The following is a 27193-nucleotide window of genomic DNA, read 5'->3' as shown; positions in this document are numbered from 1 at the left end:
TCAAAATGTGCCTTCCTATGAGCAGTTTTCATTCCAGCTGGTCATTCATTAAAAAAAAAAAACCTGTTATTTAACCTCTAAGCACTATTCGCATATATATTAAAAAAACATTCTAGGCATGATTAATAATAATAATAATTTATTATTTATACCCCGCCCATCTGGCTGAGTTTCCCCAGCCACTCTGGGCGGCTTCCAATCAAGTGTTAAAAACAACACAGCATTAAATATTAAAAACTGCCTTCAGATGTCTCTTAAAGAGAAGATAGCTGCTTATTTCCTTCACATCTGAAGGGAGGGTGTTCCGCAGGGCAGGCGCCACCACCGAGAAGGCCCTCTGTCTGGTTCCCTGTAACCTCACTTCTCGCAATGAGGGAACCACCAGAAGGCCCTCGGCGCTGGATCTCAGTGTCCGGGCTGGATGATGGGGGTGGAGACGCTCCTTCAGGTATACAGGACCGTGGCTGTTTAGGGCTTTAAAGGTCAGCACCAACACTTTGAATTATGCTCAGAAACGTACTGGGAGCCAATGCAGATCTCTCAGGACCGGTGTTATGTGGTCTCAGCAGCCGCTCCCAGTCACCAGTCTAGCTGCCGCGTTCTGGATTAATTGCAGTTTCTGCGTCACCTTCAAAGGTAGCCCCACATAGAGCGCGTGGCAGTAGTCCAAGCGGGAGATAACCAGAGCATGCACCACTCTGGCAAGACAGTCTGTGGGCAGGGAGGGTCTCAGCCTGCATACCATACTGGGAGCCAGTGAAGAGCCTTTTGGGACCTGTGTTATATGGTCTCAGCAGCCATTCCCTGTCCCCAGTCTAGCTGCCGCATTCTGGATTAGTTGCAGTTTCCGGGTCACCTTCAAAGGTAGCCCCAGTTAGAGCGCATGTAGATGATTAAAGCTAGAAACTTTCTTCCATCCTGTGAACCAGAGCCTCTCCCTTCATTGGCCTTTATTCAGCTCGCAACTGGTCCAGAATTTGCACCAACTCTGCTTCTTCAAATCATAAAAGGTTAAAAGGTAAAGGATCCCCGGGACGGTTAAGTCCAGTCAAAGGCGACTATGGGGTTGCGGCGCTCATCTCACTTACAGGCCGAGGGAGCCGGTGTTTGTCCGCAGACAGCTTTCCGGGTCATGTGGCCAGCAGGACTAAACCGCTTCTGGTGCAACAGGACACCATGATGGAAACCAGAGCGCATGGAAACGCCGTTTACCTTCCTGCCGCAGTGGTACCTATTTATCTACTTGCGCTGGTGTGCTTTCAAACTGCTAGGTTGGCAGGAGCTGGGACAGAGCAATGGGAGCTCATCCCGTCAAGGGGATTCGAACCTCCGACCTTCCAATCGGCAAGCCCAAGAGGCTCAGGGGTTTAGACTGCAGTGCCAGCCGTGTCCCATTATGGGATACAGATGCCCGTGTCCTGTTATTCAAATCATATGGTGGAATGGACGTGTGCAATCAGCAATACAAATGGCATTGCGCTCCAGAACGCCTTGCAGTGGCTTCATATAGATGTTAAGCAGACTTGCAAGTCGTGATGGCCCTATGGCGGATGCCCAACCATAGCTGTCAACTTACAGATTTGAAAATAAGGGACCAGCACCCTCAAAAATAAGGGATAAGCAGCCAAAATAAGGGATTTTCAGGGCACAGGTATGTTCAACTTCTGAGCCCCTCCGAGCCAAAGGCAGAAAGCCCAGCCAGCAGCCAAACGAAGCCTCAAGCGGTGGTTCCCACAGCACAGCAACCCGGCAAAGGGGATGCAGCAAGGGAAACCACCATCACCTCTCTGCTGGGAAGCGCTGAGCAAAGGCGAGTCCCCAGGCAAGGCGGCCGATTTGATCGGCACAAGGCATGCAAGCTCCACCCCCCGTCGTTCTTAGACTCCTTATTGGGTGAGCAACGCAGCCAAGCAACCCAGTTGGAGCCTCCCTCCTCCCTGGCACCAGGTTGGGCATTGCTTTCACCTTTTGGGTGAAGCCCAAGGCAAAGTAGCTGTTGAGCAGTTCCACTTTTTCTCTGTCCCCCCTTTTCTCCACGTTCCCCACAAAGGTAAGATTGTTTAATTTGATTTCCCCACCTTGTTCCAAATCACTCACCCCTTCTTCCTTGGCGGTGGGTGCAGAGGTGTCGTTTTGTGGCCAAAACGATGCCAAATCAACTTCAGCCGGCCCTGCTCTAACCACTACACCGCCCTGCCCCCAGCCAACCAATGCATCCTAGTGCTGCAGCCCCCAGTAAATTGACAGGAGCTCCCCACTCCTTCCGAAAGGAGCCCCTTCCTCCCGAGCCAAGGAGGATGCTGGGAGCCACTGAAACGAAGACGCATCGTCTCTCTCTCCCCCCCCCCCCCCCGCTACCCCGCAGCCAAATTTAAGTCCCATTAAGAATAATTAGAGCCAAGTGAGCCAACTTGAATAAATTTGGGGGGGGGGAGAGCAGGTAAGCCTCGCCCCACATAATTGGATCACACGATGCAGTGCACGCAGAGCATTTGAATGGCAGTTCGTATCAACTTTGTTGTTGTTGAGTCATTTAGTCGTGTCCTCCTCTTCGTGACCCCCTGGACCAGAGCACACCAGGCACTCCTGTCTTCCACTGCCTCCCGCAGTTTGGTCAGACTCATGCTGGTAGCTTCGAGAACACTGTCCCACCATCTCGTCCTCCGTCGTTGTTAAGTCGTGGGTTGACATAGCAGCCGGCACAGCGATTTCTTCAAGTAGCTCTTTATTGTGGTAAGCTGGAATAAAACTGACTGAGAACAGCTCAGCCGGCCTGTATTTATAGGCAGCCGGCTGTCAACATTGTAACCACCACAGCCCAGAGTTCCCGCCTAAAATAACTGCCGCGGACCTGAGTGAAAACTATCTACAGACCTGAGTGAAAACTATATACAGTATCCCCCTGTTGGCCCAGGGTGAAACTACACTACATAACAGTCGTCCCCTTCTCCTTGCGCCCTCCATCTTTCCCAACATCAGGGTCTTTTCCAGGGAGTCTTCTCTTCTCCTGAGGTGGCCAAAGGACTGGAGCCTCAGCTTCAGGATCTGTCCTTCCAGTGAGCACTCAGGGCTGATTTCCTTCAGAATGGATCGGTTTGATCTTCTTGCAGTCGATGGGACTCTCCAGAGTCTCCTCCAGTGCCAGAATTCAAAAGCATCCATTCTTCGGTGACCAGCCTTCTTTCTGGTCCAGCTCTCACTTCCATACATCACTTCCATACTACTGGGAAAACCATGGCTTTAACTATACGGACCTTTGTGGGCAAGGTGATGTCTCTGCTTTTTAAGATGCTGTCTAGGTTTGTCATTGCTTTTCTCCCAAGAAGCAGGCGTCTTTTAATTTCATGACTGCTGTCACCACCTGCAGTGATCATGGAGCCCAAGAAAGTCAAACCTCTCACTGCCTCCATTTCTTCCCCTTCTATTTGCCAGGAGGTGATGGGACCAGTGGCCATGATCTTAGCTTTTTTTGATGTTGCGCTTCTGACCAAATTATCCTTTGTGGCGAAGGGGCTTGAATAACTCAGGGAAGCTATGAGCCATGCGCCATAGAGGGACAGGTCATAGGGGAGAGTTTTGCCCAAACGTGATCCACCTGGAGGAGGAACCGGCAAGCCACTCCAGTATCCCTGCCAAGAAAACTCCATGGACACAGACAACAGGCCATCGCCTTTGCCCCCCTCTCAATTATTTTATTGGGGGGGCTGAAGGGATGCTTGCCCTAGGAGTTGGCTCCTATAATTACAGCCCCCTCCGCGCAGCAGAGACATCCTTAAAGGACACTTCTAGATTCGCAGAAAGGGAAGGAATCCCCCCAAAATTGCAATTTAACCCTTGCAAGCCTCCCAGGCTCTTGCGCTCAGACCCCATCCCCGCCCCCAGGACCCTCTCTTTGTGTTAACACCCCATGAATGAAGTTAGCCCCCCCTCCGGCCCCAGCCCCCTCCGGGCTCCGAGCCAGAGGGGGAAGGGGCTTTGGAATGCGTTGATAAAGGGGGGGCCCCCGCTGCCGCTTGGCGTTTGAGAGCAGCGATTGGCTGGTGGGAGGGGGGCGGAGCTTCTAGGAACAGATGTGCGGGGGGGGAGGCGGGACAGAGTACGAATCAGTGAAAGTTTGTAGCAGGTTTTTTTTAATACAATTTTTTCCAGCGGAACCCGGAGAAGCGCGCGCAGACGGGTAAAGAAAATTGGGGTGGGGGCGCCCGTAAAATAGGAGGTAGCGATTTATTTGGGGGGGGGAGCATGGTGAGGGAAGAGATCTCAAATAATAGGGGGTAATCTGGGGGGGGGGGAGAGATCTGGGGTGCGAGGAGAAGCGGTGCTGGAAAGGAATTCAGGATGGAGACGGAGGGAGCTGCGGGGAAGGATTTTTTGGGGGGGTGGGGGGGTTGCACGGGGGGAGGTGAAGCTCAATAAAGAGGGTGGTGTTTGGAGGGCGAATTTGGGGAGGGCTGTTTGTGGAAGTAAAAACCGGGGTGGGGGTAACATTGTTCTGGAGTGGGGGGGGGCGAAAGTTGGAGAAGGAATTAAATTTGTTTTCTTAGGAGCTAAGAGACCGAGATTTGAGGGGACAGTATGATGGAGATAGGATGATGGGGGGGGGGTGGAGAATTTTTTTTTTTGGGGGGGGAGCACACATTCCTTTTTCACCAGGCCTTTGGTTGACATCCTATACCCTTTTAAAATGTGGCTCACTTTTTTGGGGGGGGGTGTTATTGGGTTATTGTTCTTATTTTGATTTTATATATTGTGATCTTTTCCGCGAACCGCCCTGAGGCCTCTGGGTATATATAGGGCGGTACAGTGGTACCTCTGGTTGCAAACAGGATCCGTTCCAGAGGCCCGTTCGCAACATGAAAAGAGCGCAACCCTCAGCGCATGCACGGGTTGTGATTCGCCGCTTCCGCGCATGCGCGTGACGTCATTTTGTGCTTCTGCGCATGTGCGAGCGCCGAAACCCGGAAGTAACCCTTTCCAGTACTTCCGGGTTGCCTCGAAACGTAACCTGAAAGAACGTAACATGAAGCGGATGTAACATGAGGTATGACTGTGTATGAATTCAATAGGCAAAGGTAAAGGGACCCCTGAGCGTTAGGTCTAGTCGTGGCCGACTCTGGGGTTGCGGCGCTCATCTCGCTTTATTAGCCGAAGGAGCCGGCGTACAGCTTCCAGGTAATGTGGCCAGCAGGACTAAGCCGCTTCTGGCGAACCAGAGCAGCGCACGGAAATGCCGTTTACCTTTCTGCCAGAGTGGTACCTATTTATCTACTTGCACTTTGAGGTGCTTTCGAACTGCTAGGTTGGCAGGAGCAGGGACTGAGCAACGGGAGCTCACCCCGTCAAGGGGATTCAAACCACCAACCTTCTGATCAACAAGTCCTAGGCTCTGTGGTTTAACCCACAGCGCCGCCCGCATCCCTCATATGAATTCAATAAGTAAAAATAAATAAATAGATTCTGGGGGCGGGGGGGGGTTGAAATGTCAGGAAGCAGTAGCATTGGGGAAGGGGCCATGCAATTACCGTATTTTTTGCTGTATAAGACTCACTTTTTCCCTCCTAAAAAGTAAGGGGAAATGTGTGTGCGCCTTATGGAGCGAATGCAGGCTGCGCAGCTATCCCAGAAGCCAGAACAGCAAGAGGGATTGCTGCTTTCACTGCGCAGCGATCCCTCTTGCTGTTCTGGCTTCTGAGATTCAGAATATTTTCTTTCTTGTTTTCCTCCTCCAAAAACTAGGTGCGTCTTGTGGTCTGGTGCGTTTTATAGAGCGAAAAATACGGTGCCCAAGGGCGCCAGGTCATGCCTCTGCCATCTTCTTTCCAGACACCCTCGCCTGTTGCTCGCCCGCTCTCCCTACTATGGCGACCACAAGGAGCCCTGCCAGCCCCTGTCAGCTGAAGGAGTTTGACAGCGTCCGAGATTCCCTCGCCAACATCATCGGCCAGCTCCGAGACATTGACCCAACCCACCTTTCCTTCTCGCCGTTCCTGGACCTCGACACCCAGATTTCAATGGCCCCCATCTCCGACAGCCCTGAATCGTCTCTTGAGGAGCTGCATTCTACTGAAACAGAGGAGGAAGGAGAAGAGGAAGAAAAAAAAGAAGAGGAGGAGGAGGAGGAAGAGGAAGAAGGGATGACCTCTCCCAGACCTCTCCCTGGCCACGCCTTCCCAGACCCTCTGGGTCAACCCAGGCTCCTTCCTCCACAGCCCCCAGAAGGAAACGACATGGGACAGCCCCCCATGCCTGTGGCCGACACTGCGGCCCCCCGCTTGCCCAAAGAGACGTCCTTTTTGGACTCCGTCCACGTCGTGCCACGCTGCCCTCTCCCTGATCCCGAGCGAAGGTCAGAAGGCGGCCAAACCGGGACCCTCACGCCGACCGGTCTGCCTCCCTGCGAACACCAGCCCTGGCTGGACACGGGAGACGGCGCCTGCCCGGTTTTGCACCACGGCTCCTCGGGGGAGCTGACCGCCCGCTCGGGGGGCAGCGGGGGTCGCCAGGCCTGCTCCAGCGAGCGCATGAAAGCCGTGGCCTCGGCCTTCGTCGCCCTCCTCCTGGCTCCGTGGTTCCTCTATGGAAGCTACCACTTCCTTCCACTGACGGCCCCTGCCTGCCCGGATCTTGCCAGCCGGGTCGCCTTGGCTCTGCGTTGCCTGCCGGTCGCTGGGCTGCCTATCCTCCTGGGTAAAAGATGTGTGTTTTGGGGGGTTGGGGGAGCAGCAAACAGAAGGTGCAGATTCTCCGGCCTCGGTCCAGTAGACCTGAAGGAGCGTCTCCACCCCCATCGTTCTGTCCAGACACTGAGGTCCAGCGCCGAGGGCCTTCTGGCGGTTCCCTCCCTGCGAGAAGCCAAGTTACAGGGAACCAGGCAGAGGGCCTTCTTGGTGGTGGCACCCGCCCTGTGGAACGCCCTCCCACCAGATGTCAAAGAGAACGACAACTACCAGACTTTTAGAAGACATCTGAAGGCAGCCCTGTTTAGGGAAGCTTTTAATGTTTGATGTATTACAGTATTTTAATATTTTTTGGGAAGCCGCCCAGAGTGGCTGGAGAAGCCCAGCCAGATGGGCGGGGTATAAATAATAAATTATTATTATTATTATTATTATTATTATTATTATTATTATTATTATTATTATCTCCTAGTGTCCCTATTTTGCAGGGACAGTCCCAAATTTACAGAAGCCGCCACGGTTTCTGATTTGATCCTGAGGACGTCCCTATTTTCATTGGGGAAACGTTGGAGGGGAAATTTCCCTAAACAGGGCTGCCTTCAGATGTCTCCTAAAAGTCAGATAGTTGTTTATCTCCTTGACACCATAATGAGGACAAGGTGGTACTTTTTGCGGAGACCTGTTCCAAGTCCACAGGTGTGCCCTAGGGACGTAAGCTCCCATCTCAGACTCCGCAACACATTCGCTTTCAAGGGCCAAATTCCCTCTGTGTTCATTTGCCAGAGCTGGGTGGCGCAACCTTTCTTCCCGCCTCTTCCTTTCATCTCCTCCTCTCCTTTTGCCACCCTTTCTCTCGCGTTACATTCCCCTCCCTTCTCTTTTTGCAGGATCACAGCACGGCAGAGTTGGAAGGGACCTCCAGGGGTCATCTAGTCCAACCCCTGCAATGCAAGAATCTCAACACACGTCACACACACACACACACACACACCCTACATCGAATTTGACCCTGCTTAGCTTTGCAGGTATGCGGGTGGTTTTATTGCTGCGCCAGCTTTAGCTCCCTTTTTCGGACCCCCTGCTTTTGATCACCCCCATTTCTCTCTCCTTCCGTCACCCCCCACCCCTGTTCTCACTTGCCTTTTGATAACAATAATACAGTGGTACCTCGGGTTAAGTACTTAATTCGTTCCGGAGGTCCGTTCTTAACCTGAAACTGTTCTTAACATGAAGCACCACTTTAGCTACTGGAGCCTCCCACTGCCACCACACGGTTTCTGTTCTCATCCTGAAGCAAAGTTCTTAATCCGAGGTAATATTTCTGGGTTAGCGGAGTCTGTAACCTGAAGCGTATGTAACCCGAGGTACCACTGTAATTTATTATTTATACCGCACCCATCTGGCTGGGTCTCCCCAGCCACTCTGGGCGGCTCCCAACAGAATATTAAAAACACGATAAAACGTCAAACATTAAAAGCTTCCCTAAACAGGGCTGCCTACAGATATCTTCTAAAAGTCAGAGAGCTGTTTATTTCCTTGCCATCTGATGGTAGGGCGTTCCACAGGGCGGGCGCCACCACCGAGAAGGCACTCTGCCTGGTTCCCTGTAACCTCGCTTCTCGCAGGGAGGGAACCGCCAGAAGGCCCTCAGAGCTGGACCTCAGTGTCCGGGCTGGACGTTGGGAGTGGAGACGCTCCTTCAGGGATACAGGGCCATTTAGGGCTTTCAAGGTCAGCACCAACACTTTGAATTGTGCCCAGAAATGTACACCAGTAATTCTCTAACCCAATGGGTCCCAGTGTGGAGCCAGTGTGGTGTAGTGGTTAGGAGTGGTAGACTCGTAATCTGGGGGACCGGGTTCGCTTCCCCGCTCCTCCACATGCAGCTGCTGGGTGACCTTGGGCCAGTCACACTTCTCTCAAGTCTCTCAGCCCCACTCACCTCACAGAGTGTTTGTTGTGGGGGAGGAAGGGAAAGGAGAATGTTAGCCGCTTTGAGACTCCTTAGGGTAGTGATAAAGCGGGATATCAAATCCAAACTCTTCTTCAATGCATTTGGGGCGGCTGAGATTCTTGTCCGCCCCATCACCTTTCCCATCTCTGTTTCCATTAAGACAGAAAGAGAAAAACCAGTTCCAGCCACCTGCTGTTATTTCTACAAACAGAGGACGACGTGTGATTTTGCGGGGGTCCAAGCTCAGAGATTTTTTCCCCCAAGCCGAACATTCCTTCCTTAATGGGAAGTTAGAGGAGCGGACAGAAAAATTTGCAAAGTGGGCAGCATTCAAGCCGCGATTCCTCCGAACGTTGCAAAAAGCAACGTGGGTTATTTATCTTGGAGGCTGAAAGTGCCAGGTTGCAGGCAGCGCTGGCCCTACTCAGAGTAGACCCACTGAAATGAATGGGCGAGTCTGGGGTTAAACAGATGAATGAATGAATGAATGAATGAATTTTTATTGCTAAAAGCTATAAGCCGTCACAATTTTAATTTTTTTTTTAAACAGCTGCTTCTTCCTGCATATACCGTATTTTTTGCTCTATAAGACTCACTTTTTCCCTCCTGAAAAGGGGAAATGTGCGTGCGTCTTATGGAGCAAATGCAGGCTGCGCAGCTATCCCAGAAGCCAGAACAGCAAGAGGGATTGCTGCTTTCACTGCGCAGCGATCCCTCTTGCTGTTCTGGCTTCTGAGATTCAGAATATTTTTTTTCTTGTTTTCCTCCTCCAAAAACTAGGTGCGTCTTGTGGTCTGGTGCGTCTTATAGAGCGAAAAATACGGTAATCTTGGAAACTGTAGTTCGTCAAGGCTGCTGGGAGCTGTCCCCTCTGCTATGGCGCTGTAATTCTCTGAGTGGTTTAACAATCGAACCGTCTCTTTCCCCAGGCAAATCTGGGCATTGTAGCGCTGTAGGGGGAATAGAGGTGTCCTGGAAACTCTCAGCACTGTCACCAAATCTTCTATTAAATTACTAGTAGTAGTAGTACAGTGGTACCTCGGGTTAAGTACTTAATTCGTTCCGGAGGTCCGTTCTTAACCTGAAACTGTTCTTAACCTGAAGCACCACTTTAGCTCATGGGGCCTCCCGCTGCTGCCACTGTGCCGCCGGGGCACAATTTCTGTTCTCATCCTGAAGCAAAGTTCTTAACCCGAAGCACTATTTCTGGGTTCGCAGAGTCTGTAACCTGAGGCATACGTAACCTGAAGTGTATGTAACCCGAGGTACCACTGTATAACATGCCGCAAACTTTAAATCCCGTTTTCATAACTTCTCCCAAGCTGCAAGTTGTATATTGTACCCAGTGTATCATTATAGTCCGACATACAGTGGTCAGATGTCAAGGAAATAAACAGCTCTCTGACTTTTAGAAGACATCTGAAGGCAGCCCTGTTTAGAGAAGCTTTTAATGTTTGACGTTTTATCGTGTTTTTAATAATTCTGTTAGGAGCCGCCCAGAGTGGCTGGGGAGACCCAGCCAGATGGGTGGGGTATAAATAATAAATTACAGTGGTACCTCGGGTTACATACGCTTCAGGTTGCAGACTCCACTAACCCAGAAATAGTACCTCGGGTTAAGAACTTTGCTTCAGGATGAGAACAGAAATCGTGCTCTGGTGGCGCAGCAGCAGCAGGAGGCCCCATTAGCTAAAGCGGTGCTTCAGGTTAAGAACAGTTTTAGGTTAAGAACGGACCTCCGGAACGAATTAAGTACTTAACCCGAGGTACCACTGTATTCCCATTTCACTCCGATGCTGCTGAATTGGAAACGGTCTCCGAAAAAAACTGCCCTCCTTTCTCTCCTGGCTGCAGGCATTGTTCTGAGGTCTTTTTCTGCCTTGTGCCTGGACAACGTCGGCCCCCTGGGCACCCGCTCTCGACCCGTCCTCCTCCACCAGCTTTTTGTCGTGGGCTCCGTGGAGCAGCTCTCCGTCTTTGCCCTCAACGTGGTGGTGACGGCGACTTTCCTCCCCCAGGAGCACATGGGTCTCATCCCGATCCTCATGGGGCTCTTTGCTTTTGGAAGGTGAGGTGCACGGTCGGGGACTGCGGCCCCCAAGCCATCTCTGCCTGGCCCTGGGGACCTTTCTCGGGCCAAACCCTCACATCTCCAGGCTAGGCAACCTCCGAAAATCCTGCTCCACACTTTTCGTCGAGGGGTTTTGCCCGACAGTAACGTACCTCTCAAAGAGATTGCAGCCTGCCCTCTAAAAACTATACCCAAGTTCCCAGACCTCATCATTCTGGAAGCTGTCCTGCCTTTAAGAGCAACACAGAAATAATAATAATGATAATGATAGTAATTTGTTATTTATATCCTGCCCATCTGGCTGGGTTTCCCCAGCCACTCTGGGCGGAACTCTGGGCGGAACACCCTCCCATTAGATGTTAAAGAGAAAAATACCTACCAAACTTTTAGAAGACATCTGAAGGCAGCCCTGTTTAGAGAAGCTTTTAACGTTTAATAGGTTATTGTATTTTAGTGTTTTGTTGGAAGCCGCCCAGAGTTGCTGGGGAAACCCAGCCAGATGGGCAGGGTATAAATAAATTATTACAGTGGTGCCCCGCAAGACGAACGCCTTGGAAGATGAAAAACTCGCTAGACAAAGGAGTTTTTCGTTTTCTTAGCCGCTTCGCAAGACGCATTTCCCTATGGACTTGCTTCGCAAAACGAAGCTTGCCCCACAAGCTCCGGGGATAGCGGGGAAGCGCAGCGCGTCTTCCCCGCTGTCCCCGGACCTCTTTTGAATCAAGGGGCGGCGGGGAGAAGATCGCTTCTCCCCGTTGCCAGCCCCGCAATCTCCGGGGACAGAGGGGAAGCCGCGCGCCTTCCCCTCTGTCCCCGGAGATTGCGGGGCAGGCAACGGGGAGAAGCAATCTTCTCCCCTCCGCCCCTTGCTTTAAACAGGTCCGGGGACAGAGGGGAAGGTGTGCGGCGCTTCCCCTCTGTCCCCGGACGGTCTCCATAGGAACGCATTGATTGATTTTCAATGCATTCCTATGGGAAACCGTGCTTCGCAAGACGAAAAACTCGCAAGAAGAAAAAACTTGCGGAACGAATTAATTTCGTCTTGCGAGGCACCACTGTATTATTATTATTGTTATTATTATTATTAATTGGAGGCTGCGCCGGACGTTCGGCTTCCGAAAATCATTTGAAAACCAGAACAATCACTTCCGGTTTTCGATCGTTCCGGAGTCGAAATGTTCTAGTTCAAAGGCGTTCGGCTTCTGAGGTTCCACCGTAAGCAGCCTTGTCTGATTTCGCTAATGGCGACGTGCTGCATTTAACGAATGCCACTAAAGGTAAAGGGACCCCTGACCATTAGGGGTCCCTTTACCCCTAACCCACAGCGCCACCTGCGTCCCTACCGAATGCCACTAATTCAGTGCTATTTTTCTAGAAAAAGAGGTGCTGCAACACACCATGAACGCCTCTGTTGTTCTAGCTGGGGGGGGGGGGAGCCCTGAATAGGAACAAACCGGTTCAGTTTATCAAAGTTCGCCGATCCGGTTCAGAAATCTCCGAACTTCTCCTGAACGGTGCTGGGTGAATTGAACGTGAGCAAAGTTTGTTTGGGAGGGTCGCAACCTGAATGACTTCTAGTTACCTTCAAGTTCGTTTCTCTTTTTGACCCTTTGGAGCACGGTTTTCCAAACTCTGGTCTCCAGCTGTTTGGGGACTACAACACCCACCATCCCTAGCTAGCAGGACCGGCGGCCGTGGATGATGGGAATTGTAGTCCCCAAACAACTGGAGAACCAAATTTGGGAAACGCTGATCGAGAAGTTCTTCTTTGCTGTGCTTCGCTTCACAGGTGCTGCTACTGGGCATGCCTACACCTCAGCAGCACGTACTGTGGGTTCGGGTTCGGCCTCGCCTTCTTCCCGACAGTCGCCATGAGTATCTACAACCTCTTCTGCCTCTACCACCTGGGCTTGGGGTTCCTGTTCGCCGCCTTGCCCGACGTCCGCAACACATCCGCTCCGACGCTCGAACTGACTATGCCCAAGAGATGAGGGACGAGGTTCCTACAAAACGGTCTCCGCCCCCCACCCCCTTCTCAAGCTCCCCATTCCCGCATAAACCAGCAACTCTGCAACACCCCTCTAAATTTCTGGGTCAACTCCAGGAGGACTTAAAAGAGACCAGCCATCTGCTTCGAAACACGGGGTTTGTTTGCAAAATCCCTGTGGCTTTGCAAGAAAGGACTAAATTTGCAGGCAGGGTCAAATGCTCCTCCCTTAAAAAGGCAAATGTTAGCGTTTCAGAAGGAAGCTAGGCTGGAGCTTTCCCCCCCTGAAATACTGAATTTCCACATGCAGGGGATTTTTCAATGCTTCCTGCTACAGTCATACCTCATGTTAAATCCGCTTCAGGTTACGTTCTTTCAGGTTACGTTCTGCGGCGACCAGGAAGTACCAGAAAAGGTTACTTCCGGGTTTCGCCGCTTGCCCATGCACAGAAGCGCAAAATGACATCATGCGCATGTGCAGAAGCGGCGAATCGCACCCCGTGCGTGCGCAGATGTGCCGCTGTAGGTTGCGCTCTTTTCATCTTGCGAACGGGCCTCCGGAACGGATCCCGTTCGCAACCAGAGGTACCACTGTATATACAAGGCACAGGGGTGTCTGCCAACTGAGCGTGGAAAGCTCAGTTGGTGAGAGCGTGGTGGTGATAACGCCAAGGTCGCAGGTTCGATTCCCGGGTGGGGCAGCTGCGTATTCATGCATTGCAAAGGGATTGGACTAGATTTTCTTCAGGGTCCCTTCCAACTCTACTATTCTGTGAAATTTCTCTTTGCAAAAAGGTCCCTGCGTTGCCAAGCGGTTGGATCAGATGAACTTCAGGGGGCAGTTCCTACTCTATACTTCTGTGAGCCTATGAAACATCTGGTGTCATAAGGGGAAAATGTCTTCCATAAATAAGAATGGATTTAAATCAAGCCTCTGGGGAATGTGCAGAGAGAAGTACCGTATTTTTTCTTCGATAAGACTCACTTTTTCCCTCCTAAAAAGTAAGGGGAAATGTGTGTGCGTCTTATGGAGCGAATGCAGGCTGCGCAGCTATCCCAGAAGCCAGAACAGCAAGAGGGATTGCTGATTTCACTGCGCAGCGATACCCTCTTGCTGTTCTGGCTTCTGAGAGTCAGAATATATTTTTCCTTGTTTTCCTCCTCCAAAAACTAGGTGCGCCTTGTGGTCTGGTGAATCTTATAGAGCGAAAAATACGGTATTTAATTTTCCGCACTCAAATGTCCTATATTGGTAACGGGTTGGAAATCGATGGCGTACGAAGTCCCCTTCCAGCGATGTGATTGTTCATAGTGCTTTTGAGCATATGCAAAGTGTTGCTGTTCCCTCCCCCCCCATATCAAAAACTGGAAGTCCAAGGGAAGCCCCAAGTCAAGGGTGAACCCAGAGGCTTTTTCCATTTTCAGAAATGGACCATCAAAGCAAGGACTCGAATACCAGAAGCCTTGGCCTGCAGCGAGCAGGGATAGCAGTAAAAGAAATGTCACCGAGCATGTGCAGAGCGCAGTTCCCTTCGGTAAGCTATACCAGGTGTGCTCCGGCACGAACGCCCGAGATAAAAGCAATAATGAACAACCCACGAAACTTAAAGACACAAGGTAAAGGTAAAGGGACCCCTGACCATTAGGTCCAGTCGTGGCCGACTCTGGGGTTGCGGCGCTCATCTCGCTTTACTGGCCGAGGGAGCTGGCGTACAGCTTCCGGGTCATGTGGCCAGTATGACTAAGCCGCTTCTGGCGAACCAGAGCAGCGCACGGAAACGCCGTTTACCTTCCCGCCAGAGTGGTACCTATTTATCTACTTGCACTTTGACGTGCTTTCGAACTGCTAGGTTGGCAGGAGCAGGGACCAAGCAACGGGAGCTCACCCCGTTGTGGGGATTCGAACCGCCGACCTTCTGATCGGCAAGTCCTAGGCTCTGTGGTTTAACCCACAGCGCCACCCATGTCCCATTTAAAGACGCAAACCGCACCCCTCAATCACAAACACACAATACACAGGCTGAGATTGTATTGCATTCAAGAAAAAACAGGGTTTGGTGTCTTTTGGGGTGAGAGGGAGAGTAAAAAAACAAAACAAGGCATCAATGCAGAGCCGGGTTCGAATCCTCAAGCTTTTGTTTTCACGGGAAAGTCTTCCGCAGCGGCTCCTTTAAACATTCCTCCGTCTGGTTCAGGCACAGTGGTTCCGATCCGGATTCAGCCCGGGCCCCTGCCCCCTTCCGCCCCTGGCCCCTGCGGGAGGCCAGGCGGTAAGCCCCATAGAGGAGGGAGAAGACGACGGGCCCCACAAACATCAGGGCCACCGCAAGGAGGAGCGGAAGGTGTCCGTGCCCCCGGGCGACCTCCCCTCCCCGGGACGTGTAGTACGGGTGCTGGAGACAGCGGTGGTCGGCTTCTTGGAAGCTACTGAAAGGCGGGCAAGCAGTGCAGTTGTTTTCCGTGCCTCCGAGACAGGTGTAGCAGGACGGGTGGCAAGCGGCGCAGGACCGGGCGTTGCGGGGCGTCCTGTCGGGAGCCAGCGAGGGCCGGGAGAGGGCGTAATATCTGGGGGGGCAGTAGGAGACGCATCGGCGCTGGAGGACGTAGAAGGGGCCGTGGCATTCTGAGAAGAGAAAGAGAGGGTGAGCGACGCAGGAGAGATGCCGGAGGGGAGGCGGAGAACAACAGTTCCCAAATTTTGTTGGAACGGCCGCAAGGTTCCATGAAGCTATTACCCTGTAAAAACAGCATTGCAGTCAGATGCCAGACGCCTTGTGAGTCGAACGTCTTGGTTCCTGAACGCCGCAAACCCGGAAGCGAGTGTTCCGGTTTGCGAACGTTCTTTGGAACCCGAATATTCCGACGCGACTTCCGATTGGCTGCAGGAGCTTCCTGCAGCCAATCGGAAGCCGTGCCTTGGTTTCCGAATGTTTTGGAAGTTGGACTACTGCAATACGCTCTATGTGGGGCTACCTTTGAAGGTGACCCTGAAACTACAACTAATCCAGAATGCGGCAGCTAGACTGGGGATTGGGAGCAGCCGCCGAGACCACATAACATCGGTCTTGAAAGACCTACACTGGCTCCCAGTACGGTTCTGAGCACAATTCAAAGTGTTGGCGCTGACCTTGAAAGCCCTAAACAGCCCAGTATACCTGAAGGAACGTCTCCACCCCCATCATCCAGCCTGGACACTGAGGTCCAGCTCCAAGGGCCTTCTGGCGGTTCCCTCCCTGCAAGAAGTGAGGTTACAGGGAACCCGGCAGAGGGCCTTCTCGGCAGTGGCGCCCACCCTGTGGAACACCCTCCCACCAGATGTCAAAGAGAAAAGTAACTACCAAACTTTCAGAAGACATCTGAAGGCAGCCCTGTTTAGGAAAGCTCTTAATGTTTAATAGGTTATTGTATTTTAGTGGTTTGTTGGAAGCTGCCCGGAGTGGCTGGGGAGACCCAGCCAGATGGGCAGGGTATAAAGAATAAATTATTATTATTATTATTATTATTATTATTATTATTATTATTATTATTATTTATTATTATTATTATTCCGAGGCACGGCCATATTCAGAACTGCTGGCATCCGCCTGTCTCGAGAGAGAACGGCGTGAAAAGCAGCGGGGGTTTCGTGGCTTGGATTTTACTGTATTATTCATCGCACATTTGTTCCAAACCCAGAATTCTCGCGGCAAATTTGATGTACCGTATTTTTCGCTCTATAAGACACACTTTTCCCCTCCTAAAAAGGAAGGGGAAATGTGTGTGTGTGTCTTATGGAGCGAATACAGGCGGGAGGCTCTGCTCAGCGCTCCCTTTAAAGAGCTGCCCTTCTCCCTCCTCGGGGTAAAAGCCCCCAAGAGCCGCACACACGCTCCGCGTGCTCTTTAAAGGGAGTGCGGTTCTTGGGGGAGCCTTCGTCCCGCTGCCTGGAAGAGGCTTCGTACGGCTATCCCAGAAGCCAGATCCCTCTTGCTGTTCTGGCTTCTGGGATTCAGAATATTTCTTGTTTTCCTCCTCCAAAAACTAGGTGCGTCTTATGGTCTGGTGCATCTTGTAGAGCGAAAAATACGGTACTTGATCCGGCGGCGCCAGCTTTCCAAAATCTAATCGCCACCTGCACCTGATGGGCACTGCATTTCCCAGCGGGAAAGACATCAATGCGCACGGGTCCACCGTGACCAGACGGTTCGGACTCCTCCACCTGTCAATCACCTACCAAAGTCGGCCTGGGGTGGGGGAGTTTAATGGTCCCTCCCGCCAAACCAAAAGAGCCCCACCCCCCATTTTCCAACAGTCCATTTCTTTTGTTACTGGGATCCAGTGGCAAGGAGTTCCGCAGGCTCCGCGGCCCGCCAGCCGGAGTAAGGTGGGATGGACGCAACTTACCCAGGCATTCTCCATCAGCGCTTCGCATAGCACAGCTGCCCACCATCGAGGCTGCGGCCGGTCTCGCCCTCATATCTTCCTCTGTGCCGTACAGTTTTAACACAAAGCTGTCGAGGGACCCCGTGTTGTACGCGTCGCCTTTGTTCTCCAGCAGAAGGGACCAGACGCCCCGCGGATTTTCGTCCCAATAGTGCGTGGACATGAAAGACCAGTCCCTGTACCCCTCGCGGCTGGTGTCGTGGGGCCTGGCGGGCAAGAGAGAGAAATCGTGCACGAGCTTAACATGAGCCGACGGTGTGATGCTGCAGCAAAAATATCTAATGCTCTTCTGGGCTGCATCCATAGAATTACATAGTATCCAAAACAAGGGTGATAATATTCTGCCCCGCCTGCAGTCCTGTGTGTGGTTCTGGGCACCCCAGTTTAAGATGGATGTCGACAAGCTGGAAAGTGACCCATATGCGATATCTTTATTGTCATTGTCCCATGCAGAGCAATGACATTGAAAAACTACATAAAACATTCAAAAAACCCCTAAAAACTCTGAAACCCCATTTTAAAATATACTATACTATAGAGACCCCTTATGCTGCATTTAGAACCAGAATTGCATTTGCGTAGAAACTGTTTCTCAGATGGCTAGTCCTGGCCTTTATAACCCTGCACCTTCTTCCAGAAGGCAGAAGCTGAAAGAGATCATTTCCGGGGTGCGTACTATCCTGCGCTATCTCTGCAGCTTTCTTATGGCACCTGGAAGCGTAGATTTGATCCAAGGTGGGAAGAGTGCGCCCAATTATTCTCTCTGCAGTCTTTACAACCCTGGATAGCATTGTTTTTTCCCTGGCCATGCAGCTCCCAAACCACACACACAGACCATAAGTTAATACACTCTCCACAGTGCAATGGTAAAATGCCATCAACAGGTCCTTTGAGAGATTGGTTTTCCGAAAAATATAACCTCTGCTGTGCTCTCTTCATCAGGTCTTTGCTGTTTTCTCCCCAGGTTAGGTCGTCTCTCAACTCCATTCCCAGAAATCGAAACACCGAGACCTGTTCCACGCACTTCCCCTCAATAATAAGTGGCTGAATATTCAATTTACATTTCCTAAAGTCCACAATGATCTCTTTTGTTTTCTTTAAGTTAAGGAGTAAGTTGTTTTTCCTGCACCACTCCGCCAACTACTCAACTTCCTTCCTGTAGGCCGCCTCCCCCTCTCCAGCCGTGATTAAAGTTGTATCCATAGGATCAAGGCTTTGGAAGCCAAGCCTTATGAGGAATGGTTGAAGGACTTGGGGATGTTTAGCCTGTAGAAGCACGTGGCGATAATCCGGTTTTCAACATCATGATCTATCACCAGCTAAACATTGCTGATATACAGTGGTGCCTCGCAAGACGGAAAACTCGCTAGACGAAAGAGTTTTCCGTTTTGGAGGTGCTTCGCAAAACGAATCTCCTATGGGCTTGCTTCGCAAGACGACAATGTCTTGTGAGTTCCTGCTGGGTTTTTTCCCTCCCCACCTTTTCCCAAGCCGCTAAGCCGCTTATCAGCTGATCCGATCAGCAGATAAGCCGCAAAAAGCCGCTAATAGCGCTAAGCCGCTTATCAGCTGATCCGATCAGCAGATAAGCCGCTAAAAGGCGCTAAAAGGCGCTAATAGCGCTAATCCGCTAATCCTTCAATGGGCTTGCTTTGCAAGACGAAAAAAACCGCTAGACGAAGAGAATCACAGAACGGATTCTTTTCGTCTTGCGAGGCACCACTGTATCAGGATGTCTGAAATAAGACAGGGGCCATTGTAGAGGCATGAGCTGGCTTCATGGTTTCCCCTCACATCGTGATTTTTGCAAAGCACACACACACACGTGTCATGATTTGCAATATATTGCCGGGTCAAAAAATGGGAGGATGCAGTACTTACGAAAGAGGAGTGGCAGCTGAAATATGCTGAATTAGCAGGCTTAAAAATAAAGGGACCCCTGACCGTTAGGTCCAGTCGTGACTGACTGTGGGGTTGTGGCGCTCATCTCGCTTTATTGGCCAAAGGAACCGGCGTACAGCTTCCGGGTCATGTGGCCAGCAGGACTAAGCCGCTTCTGGCGAACCAGAGCAGCGCACAGAAACGCCATTACACAGGTTGTACAATGACAATAAAGGTATTATTATTATTATTAATCCAAGTTGTTCATAAACTAAGCTGTTCTTAAACCAAGGTACCACTGTACTGGGAAATGCCTGACTAACTGTCTTTTATTTGGGGAAAATTTATAATGATTAATATCATAACACAGGCTTGAAACCGGTTTTGGGGCAAAATACAGTGGTACCTCGGGTTACATACGCTTCAGGTTACACACTCCGCTAACCCAGAAATAGTGCTTCAGGTTAAGAACTTTGCTTCAGGTTGAGAACAGAAATCGTGCTCCAGCGGTAGCAGGAGGCCCCATTAGCTAAAGTGGTGCTTCAGGTTAAGAACAGTTTCAGGTTAAGAATGGACCTCCGGAACGAATTAAGTACTTAACCCGAGGTACCACTGTACAGCCCATCATGATTCGCGAAATTAGGGCCGGTCAGAAACAGTGAAGCCGACATCACGATATGGACTTCGGGTTGGGACGATGTATCAATATATCGCCCGGCCTTACCTGACAGCCACCAGAGTGGATTTGGTCCCCATGGGGCTGGTCAGAGAGATGGCTAAATCTCCTCGGCGGCTGTAGCGGAGGGAGAGCTGGACCTGGACGTGCTCCAGGGAACGGATGCTCTGGTCCTTCCTCTGGCAGGAGGAGGAGGTGACGTTTTTAGCGATGGATAGCCTTGAACCAATCAGCCTGCAAGAAAGCCAAAGGGGCGGGAGAGGAAGAAGAGGCGGAGTTATCTGCAGCAGGGTTCGAACATGCTTAGCCCCTTTCAAGAGGAGCTGCGACAGGTTGAGCTCCCGTTGCTTGGTACCTGCTCCTGCCCACCTAGCAGTTCGAAAGCACGTCAAAGTGCAAGTAGATAAATAGGTACTGCTCCGGCGGGAAGGTAAACGGCGTTTCTGTGCGCTGCACTGGTTCGCCAGAAGCGGCTTAGTCATGCTGGCCACATGACCCGGAAGCTGTACGCCGGCTCCCTCGGCCAATAAAGTGAGATTAGCGCCGCAACCCCAGAGTCGTCCACGACTGGACCTAACAGTCAGGGGTCCCTTTACCTTTTACCTTTGGATTTCGGCCTTTCCAAAGCAAACAGCCTAATTTGTCAATGTCTAAAAGATATCGAAGGGACGCAGGTGGCGCTGTGGTCTAAACCACAGAGCCTAGGGCTTGCCGATCAGAAGGTCGGCGGTTCAAATCCGTGTGATGACGGGGTGAGCTCCCGTTGCTCGGTCCCTGCTCCTGCCAACCTAGCGGTTCGAAAGCATGCCAGGGCAAGTAGATAAATAGGTACCACTCCGGCGGGAAGGTGAACGGCGTTTCCATGCGCTGCTCTGGTTCGCCAGAAGCGGCTTAGTCCTGCTGGCCACATGACCCAGAAAGTGCCTTTTTTAGCTAGCACATTAGTTGCCAAGCTGCTTGGAGGGTATATAATAATAATAATAATAATAATAATAATAATAATAATAATAATAATATATTGGATGCTCAGGTTGCAAACGTGATCCGTGCAGGAGGCATGTTCGCAACCTGCAGCATTCCAACCTGCAGCTCCATGTCTGCGCACACGTGGGTCACAGTTCGGCACGCATGCGCAAAGCGCGATTTAGCGCTTCTGTGCATGTGTGAGCACTGAAACCCGGAAGTAACCCATTCCAGTACTTCGGGGTTCAGCGTGGTGCGCAACCCGAAAACGCACAACCTGAAGCGTTTGAAACCCGATGTATTACTGTAGTAGTAGTAATAATAATAATAATAATAATAATAATAATAATAATAATATATTATTTATACCCCGCCCATCTGGCTGGGTCTCCCCAGCCACTCTGGGCGGCTCCCAACAGAATATTAAAAACACAAAAGAACATCAAACATTAAAAACCTCCCTAAGCCTTCAGATGCTTTCTAAAAGTCAGATAGCTGTTTATTTCCTCTAATGGGAGGGCATTCCACAGGGCGGGAGCCACCACCGAAAAGGCCCTCTGCCTGTTGAGAGTCTGTCCCTTACAATGGCTTGTAGACGATTGTGATGGAGCATTTCCTCTGGGGCCCCGTTGTATTCCACCTCTTGGCCAGTTCCACCAGGCGTCCGGCGTCTAAGAGCCCGTATCCGTAATAGTGACTCACTGAAAGGGGGAGAGAAACAATGGTGAGATCCTGCTCCCTCGGAGGAATTAGAGCAGCGTTTCCCCAAACTTGGACTACAAATCCCATCGTCCATAACCACTGGTCCTGATAGCTAGGGAGGATGGGAGTTGTGGTCCCCAAACAGCTGGAGACCTAAGTTTGGGAAATGCTGCTGGACCATAAAGAAGGCTGATCGCCGGAGAATGGATGCTTTTGAATTCTGGTGCTGGAGGAGACTCTTGAGAGTCCCATGGACTGCAAGAAGATCCAACCTCTCCATTCTGAAGGAAATCAGCCCTGAGTGCTCACTGGAAGGACAGATCCTGAAGCTGAGGCTCCAAGACTTTGGCCACCTCATGAGAAGAGAAGACTCCCTGGAAAAGACCCTGATGCTGGGAAAGATGGAGGGCACAAGGAGAAGGGGACGACAGAGGACGAGATGGTGGGACAGTGTTCTCGAAGCTACCAGTATAAGTTTGACCAAACAAACGGGAGTCAGTGGAAGACAAGAGGGCCTGGCGTGCTCTGGTCCAGGGGGTCACAAAGAGGCGACTAAAGGACTAAACAACAACAAAGACGGAGGGAACCTGCAGCACTCCAGATGTGGCAGCCTTCCAGATGTTGCCTTGATCCCAGCTCTCCCCAGCCTCACCTTTGCGCCCTACGCCATTCACAGCCCAGTCGTCTGCCTGGAGGTGGGCTGGCCTGGAAGCCCTCACGACGATGTGTTGCATGTCACGCCATGTCAGGGCTGGGCTACAAAGATGGAGAAGGGAGTGAGAATCATAAGAGTTGCAATGCAGGAATATGCAGGTACCTTGTATGGCGATCAAGGCCCTGACTTTGCCAGGTTATCAGCACCAGGCTCTAATCAATAATAATAATAATTTATTTATACCCTGCCCATCTGGCTGGGCTTCCCCAGCCACTCTGGGTGGCTTCCAACAAAACACTAAAATACAATAACCTATTAAACATTAAAAGCTTCCCTAAACAGGGCTGCCTTCAGATGTCTTCTAAAAGTCTGGTAGTTACTTTTCTATTTGACATCTGGTGGGGGGGGCGTTCCACAGGGCGGGCGCCACCACCGAGAAGGCCCTCTGCCTGGTTCCCTGTAACTTGGCTTCTCGCAGCGAGGGAACCGCCCGAAGGCCCTTGGCGCTGGACCTCAGTGTCCGGGCAGAATGATGGAGGTGGAGACGCTCCTTTAGGTATACTGGATCGAGGCCGTTTACGGCTTTCAAGGTCAGCACCAACACTTTGAATTGTGTTCGGAAACGTACGGGGAGTCAATGTAGGTCTTTCAAGACCGGTGTTATGTGGTCTTGGCGGCCGCTCCCAGTCACCAGTCTAGCTGCTGCATTCTGGATTAGTTGTAGTTTCTGGGTCACCTTCAAAGGTAGCCCCACATAGAGCACATTGCAGTAGTCCAAGCGAGAGATAACCAGAGCATGCACCACTCTGGCGAGACAGTCTGCAGGCAGGGAGGGTCTCATCCTGCATACCAGATGGTGTTGGTATACAGCCGCCCTGGACACAGAACTGACCTGTGCCTCCATGGACAGCTGTGAGTCCAAAATGACTCCCAGGCTGCACACCTGGTCCTTCAGGGGCACAGTTACCCCATTCAGGACCAGGGAGTCCTCCACACCCGCCCGCCTCCTGTCCCCCCAAGACAGTCCTTCTGTCTTGTCAGGATTCAACCTCAATCCATTAGCCGCCATCCATCCTCCAACCGTCTCCAGACACTCACACAGGACCTTCACCGCCTTCACTGGTTCCGATTTGAAAGAGATCAAATCAACCGAGCTGAGAAGTCAGATTTGTGCCCCAGCCCCTCCGGAAGACTTGCAGTGGGGCCCTTGGACCCCAAAGAGGTTAGCCGAAACTCCTCCCTTCTTACTTGGCTTCCAAAGCGAGCGAAATCATGCCGGCCGCAAGAGGGGCGGAAGCAGACGTTCCCGTGTGGCCGCTGGTGCAGGTGTGGCGCAGGTCTGTGGTCACCTGCGAGGGGAAAGAGAGTCACCAAAAATAAAATAAGGTTGCACAGATTCCTCAGCCAGCCTCCTGTATTCTCCCATTATTATAAGAGTTCTCAGGTGCCGTCAATAAAACGAATGTTCATGGGCAAGGTACATAGACCACACGTCCGAAACAGTACAGGGGAGCTATCCTGCAATTCTATTATTCTTAATGACCCCCCCCCCCATATTTCCTCTGCAAAATGAAATATCTTGGGGAAAACCTCTCCCAATCGTTCTGTTCATTCCCAAAGGCTTCAAATCCAATGAAAAGGGCATGTTTTGTGTGTGAATAGGGGAGGCCAGAGAACTGGGTTTGAGAACTAAGGTATTTGCCACCTCAATATAGCGGCCCAGACTGGCCAGGTTAAGGCAATCGGCAAACATTATCAGGTATCGTGACAAAACAGGAGACAAAAGCCACACTCTCTCACATTTCTGTTGCAGAACGCCTTTTTCTGTGACGCTTGCATGAAGCTTTCGGGTGGTGTTATAGGAATTCTAAGGTCTCATAGACAGCATCTTAAAAAGCAGAGACATCACCTCGCCTACAAAGGTCCGTATAGTTAAAGCTATGGTTTTCCCAGTAGTGATGCATGGAAGTGAGAGCTGGACCATAAAGAAGGCTGATCGCCAAAGAATTGATGCTTTTGAATTATGGTGCTGGAGGAGACTCTTGAGAGTCCCATGGACTGCAAGAAGAGCAAACCTCTCCATTCTGAAGGAAATCAGCCCTGAGTGCTCTCTGGAAGTACAGATCCTGAAGCTGAGGCTCCAAGACTTTGGCCACCTCAGGAGAAGAGAAGACTCCCTGGAAAAGACCCTGATGTTGGGGAAGATGGAGGGCGCAAGGAGAAGGGGACAACAGAGGACGAGATGGTGGGACAGTGTTCTCGAAGCTACCAGCATGAGTTTGACCAAACTGTGGGAGGCAGTGGAAGACAGGAGGGCCTGGCGTGCTCTGGTTCAGGGGGTCACGAAGAGGCGGACACAACTAAACGACTCGACAACAACAACAAAGGCCATTTCTCAAGTCTTTATTGTTGTTGTTTTGTTGTTCTTGTTGTTTAATATACTGTGTGTGAGTATGTGTATATCAAATTAAATTTCCACAAATTGCACATAAAATTCCAAGACGTAAGTTTTTCTTTTATATTATTGACTTCCCTCCCCCCATTTTCTGTGATGTTTTTCCTTTCCACTCTTTGCTGTAGGCCTTATCTTCCTCCTTACCTATCCTAACTCTAATACAGCAATCTCTAACTCTCTCTGCTACTCATAGCTCGCATCCTGCTCACGAGTTCACCCAATTGGAGAACAGCCTTTACCAAAGGTGTTGTGGGCTTCGAAGACACCCAAACTCAGGACGCAAGGGAGAAACGCGCTAAGAGGAAGGCACGCTTGGCAAACCCTCACTGGGATCAACTCCTGCCCGGAAACCAATGTCCCCACCGCGGAAGGACGTGTGGATCCAGAATTGGCCTCCACAGTCGCTTACGGACTTACTGTTAAAACCGTGTTTATGGAAGACAAAGAAGAAGATGTATGTATTCTAAAAACAGCCTTTTTACCAAATGGCGCGTGTGTGAGATTGGCTGAATGCCTTGCCTGCCCTCCAACTGCCCCCTGTCTTTGTCAAGAGAACCGCGAGCAAAAAAGGCATCTCACAATCTGCTTTTCGCCTTTCGCCCCGCTGCTGTAAGTGGTGGTGAGGGTCGAGGCGCAGGCCTCGTTGTACCAGGGCACCCTGCCCCTCTCCGTCGTGCTGCCCACGGACAAGGTGTAGATGCTGTTGGTGTAGCCGTCGCAGTTGCAGTTGTCGCTGCGGAGGCCGCCGTTCCCCGAGGCCCAGACGAAGAGGGAGCCGAGCCCCTGGCGGCCCTGAAAACAGAAAGGGGAAATCTGTTGGGGGGATATAATTCCATAAAGATGTACCATTCTGATGGTTCCATTTCCTGTATGTACCGTATTTTTCGCCCTATAGGACGCACTTTTCCCCCTCCAAAAATGAAGGGGAAATCTGGGTGCGTCCTATGGGGCGAATGCAGGCTTTTGCTGAAGCTTGGAGAGCGAGAGGGGTTGGTGCGCACCGACCCCTCTCGCTCTCCAGGCTTCAGGAAGACATCCGCAGCCTAGGCAGCCCTACGGGAGGTCCGGCAGGGATGTCTAGGCTGCGGATGTCTAGCCTGCTGCCCAGCGCGAGGGGTGCCCTGAAGCAGAGCGCCCCCCGCGCCAGGCAGACATCCGCAGCGTGGGGAGCCTTGCAGGAGTTCCCCGCAAGGCTCCCCACGCTGCGGATAGCAGCCTGCCGCCCAGCGGACGGGGCGCCCTGATGCAGAGCGCCCCTCGCGCGGGGCAGACATCGGCCAGCCCCACAAGCTCGGGGGACAGCAGGGAGGCGCAGCGCCGCCATCCCGCTGTTCCTCGACCTGGTTCTGTTTCCCCGACCTGCTTTTGGGGGGGGGGAAATAAAGGGAATTTTTTTTCCCTTTATTTCCCCCCCAAAAAACTAGGTGCGTCCTATGGGACGGAGCGTCCTATGGGACGAAAAATACGGTAGATATGCATAGATCAAGGGTTATCACCCTGGACCCTGTTGCCCACTAGTGGGTGTTTCAGGATTCTAGGGGGGCGGTAGGGGCACAAGCTGAATCCTCCTTCCATCGAGCACTGGTGGGAGGTAAGGAAAGATGCATTTGTGGGTGGGTTAAACCACAGAGCCTAGGACTTGCTGATCAGAAGGTCAGCGGTTCGAATCCCCGTGACGGAGTGAGCTCCCGTTGCTCGGTCCCTGCTCCTGCCAACCTAGCAGTTCGAAAGCACGTCAAAGTGCAAGTAGATAAGTAGGTACCGCTCCGGCGGGAAGGTAAACGGCGTTTCTGTGCGCTGCTCTGGTTCGCCAGAAGCGGCTTAGTCCTGCTGGCCACATGACCCGGAAGCTGTACGCCGGCTCCCTCAGCCAGTAAAGCGAGATGAGCGCTGCAACCCCAGAGTGGGTCACAACTGGACCTAATGGTCAGGGGTCCCTTTACCTCTAAAAGATAAAGGACCCCGGACGGTTAAGTCCAGTCAAAAGCAACTATGGGGTTGTGGTGCTCATCTTGCTTTCAGGCCATGGGAGCTGGTATTTGTCCACAGACAGCTTTCTGGGTCATGTGGCCAGCAAGACTAAACCACTTCTGGCACAACAGGACACCGTGACTGAAACCAGAGCGCATGGAAATGCCATTTACCTTCCTGCCGGAGCGGTACCTATTTATCTACTTGCGCTGGCGTGCTTTTGAATTGCTACGTTGGCAGGAGCTGGGACCGAGCAATGGGAGCTCACCCCGTGGCGGGGATTCGAACCGCCGACCTTCTGATCAGCAAGCCCAAGAAACTATACATCAGCCCAGCAGCCTGCAGCATTCCGAACGCTGGAAACCATTTGCCAGGGACCGTTTTGGCGGGTGCGAAATCTTACATTAATTATGCCCTTGCGGAACGCTTCCGTGGCCAGAATGCCGGGACCGTCCACTGTTTTCCCATCATCTTCCGGGCCCCAGCTAGCACTGTAGATATCAATGTGCTGAGGGTGGAAACTCAAGGACTGAGCTTCGACAATATCCGTCACGGTGCCATCAAGCATCCTCACCCCTGAGAGGAAGAAAAAAAAAGGGTGAGATGCTCTGTCGGTTTTCCCAGGCCGCAGTCTCCATAATTTTATTTATACCTATATGTTTAGTTATTTTCCATACAGCTTAAAATCTTACAAAATATATCTTAAACCTGAAGCCACAACAGACAAATTAAACAGAAATATTTCCCCCAAAAAATCACGGCTGTGTATTCAAGGAGGT

General features: G+C 51.5%; 2 protein-coding genes across 3 annotated transcripts in view; one reads left to right on the top strand and one right to left on the bottom strand.

Moving 5' to 3' along the window:
• The first annotated feature begins 4132 nt into the window (after positions 1-4132).
• LOC310697392 (transmembrane protein 79-like) lies at positions 4133-13753 on the top strand. Of its 2 annotated transcripts, none has more exons than XM_083484004.1 (4): positions 4133-4177; positions 5824-6687; positions 10486-10699; positions 12492-13753. In XM_083484004.1, exons 2-4 carry the CDS (start codon positions 5859-5861, stop codon positions 12691-12693), a joined length of 1245 nt encoding a protein of 414 aa, XP_083340130.1. In that variant the 5' UTR covers positions 4133-4177; positions 5824-5858; the 3' UTR covers positions 12694-13753. The 2 variants fall into 2 exon arrangements, with proteins under 2 accessions (XP_083340130.1, XP_083340129.1); XM_083484003.1 differs by having other exon boundaries at positions 4163-4177; positions 5737-6687.
• A 950-nt stretch (positions 13754-14703) lies between these two features.
• The window catches only part of PCSK4 (proprotein convertase subtilisin/kexin type 4), a 21782-nt gene continuing 9292 nt past the window's right edge, over positions 14704-27193 (bottom strand). Inside the window, exons 7-14 of the mRNA XM_083483756.1 lie at positions 26818-26990; positions 25023-25235; positions 23237-23337; positions 21986-22089; positions 21215-21332; positions 19717-19902; positions 17073-17317; positions 14704-15312 (exon numbers count right to left, since the gene is read on the bottom strand). Coding sequence (XP_083339882.1) covers positions 14831-15312; positions 17073-17317; positions 19717-19902; positions 21215-21332; positions 21986-22089; positions 23237-23337; positions 25023-25235; positions 26818-26990 — 1622 coding nt within the window. The 3' untranslated portion in view covers positions 14704-14830. The remainder of the gene's footprint in view (positions 15313-17072; positions 17318-19716; positions 19903-21214; positions 21333-21985; positions 22090-23236; positions 23338-25022; positions 25236-26817; positions 26991-27193) is intronic.

Source organism: Podarcis liolepis (genome assembly GCF_965112155.1).
Source record: "Podarcis liolepis genome assembly, chromosome: 18".
Classification (NCBI taxonomy): domain Eukaryota; kingdom Metazoa; phylum Chordata; class Lepidosauria; order Squamata; family Lacertidae; genus Podarcis; species Podarcis liolepis.
This window is presented reverse-complemented; position numbering and strand designations above follow the sequence as displayed.

Excerpts from the sequence above, each read along its gene's own strand:
- LOC310697392 (XM_083484004.1), top strand. The coding sequence starts at position 5,859 with ATGGCGACCACAAGGAGCCCTGCCAGCCCCTGTCAGCTGAAGGAGTTT. Across the intron at positions 6,688-10,485 it reads TGGGCTGCCTATCCTCCTGG|GCATTGTTCTGAGGTCTTTT; the intron begins GTAAAAGATGTG and ends TCCTGGCTGCAG. Across the intron at positions 10,700-12,491 it reads GGGCTCTTTGCTTTTGGAAG|GTGCTGCTACTGGGCATGCC; the intron begins GTGAGGTGCACG and ends TTCGCTTCACAG.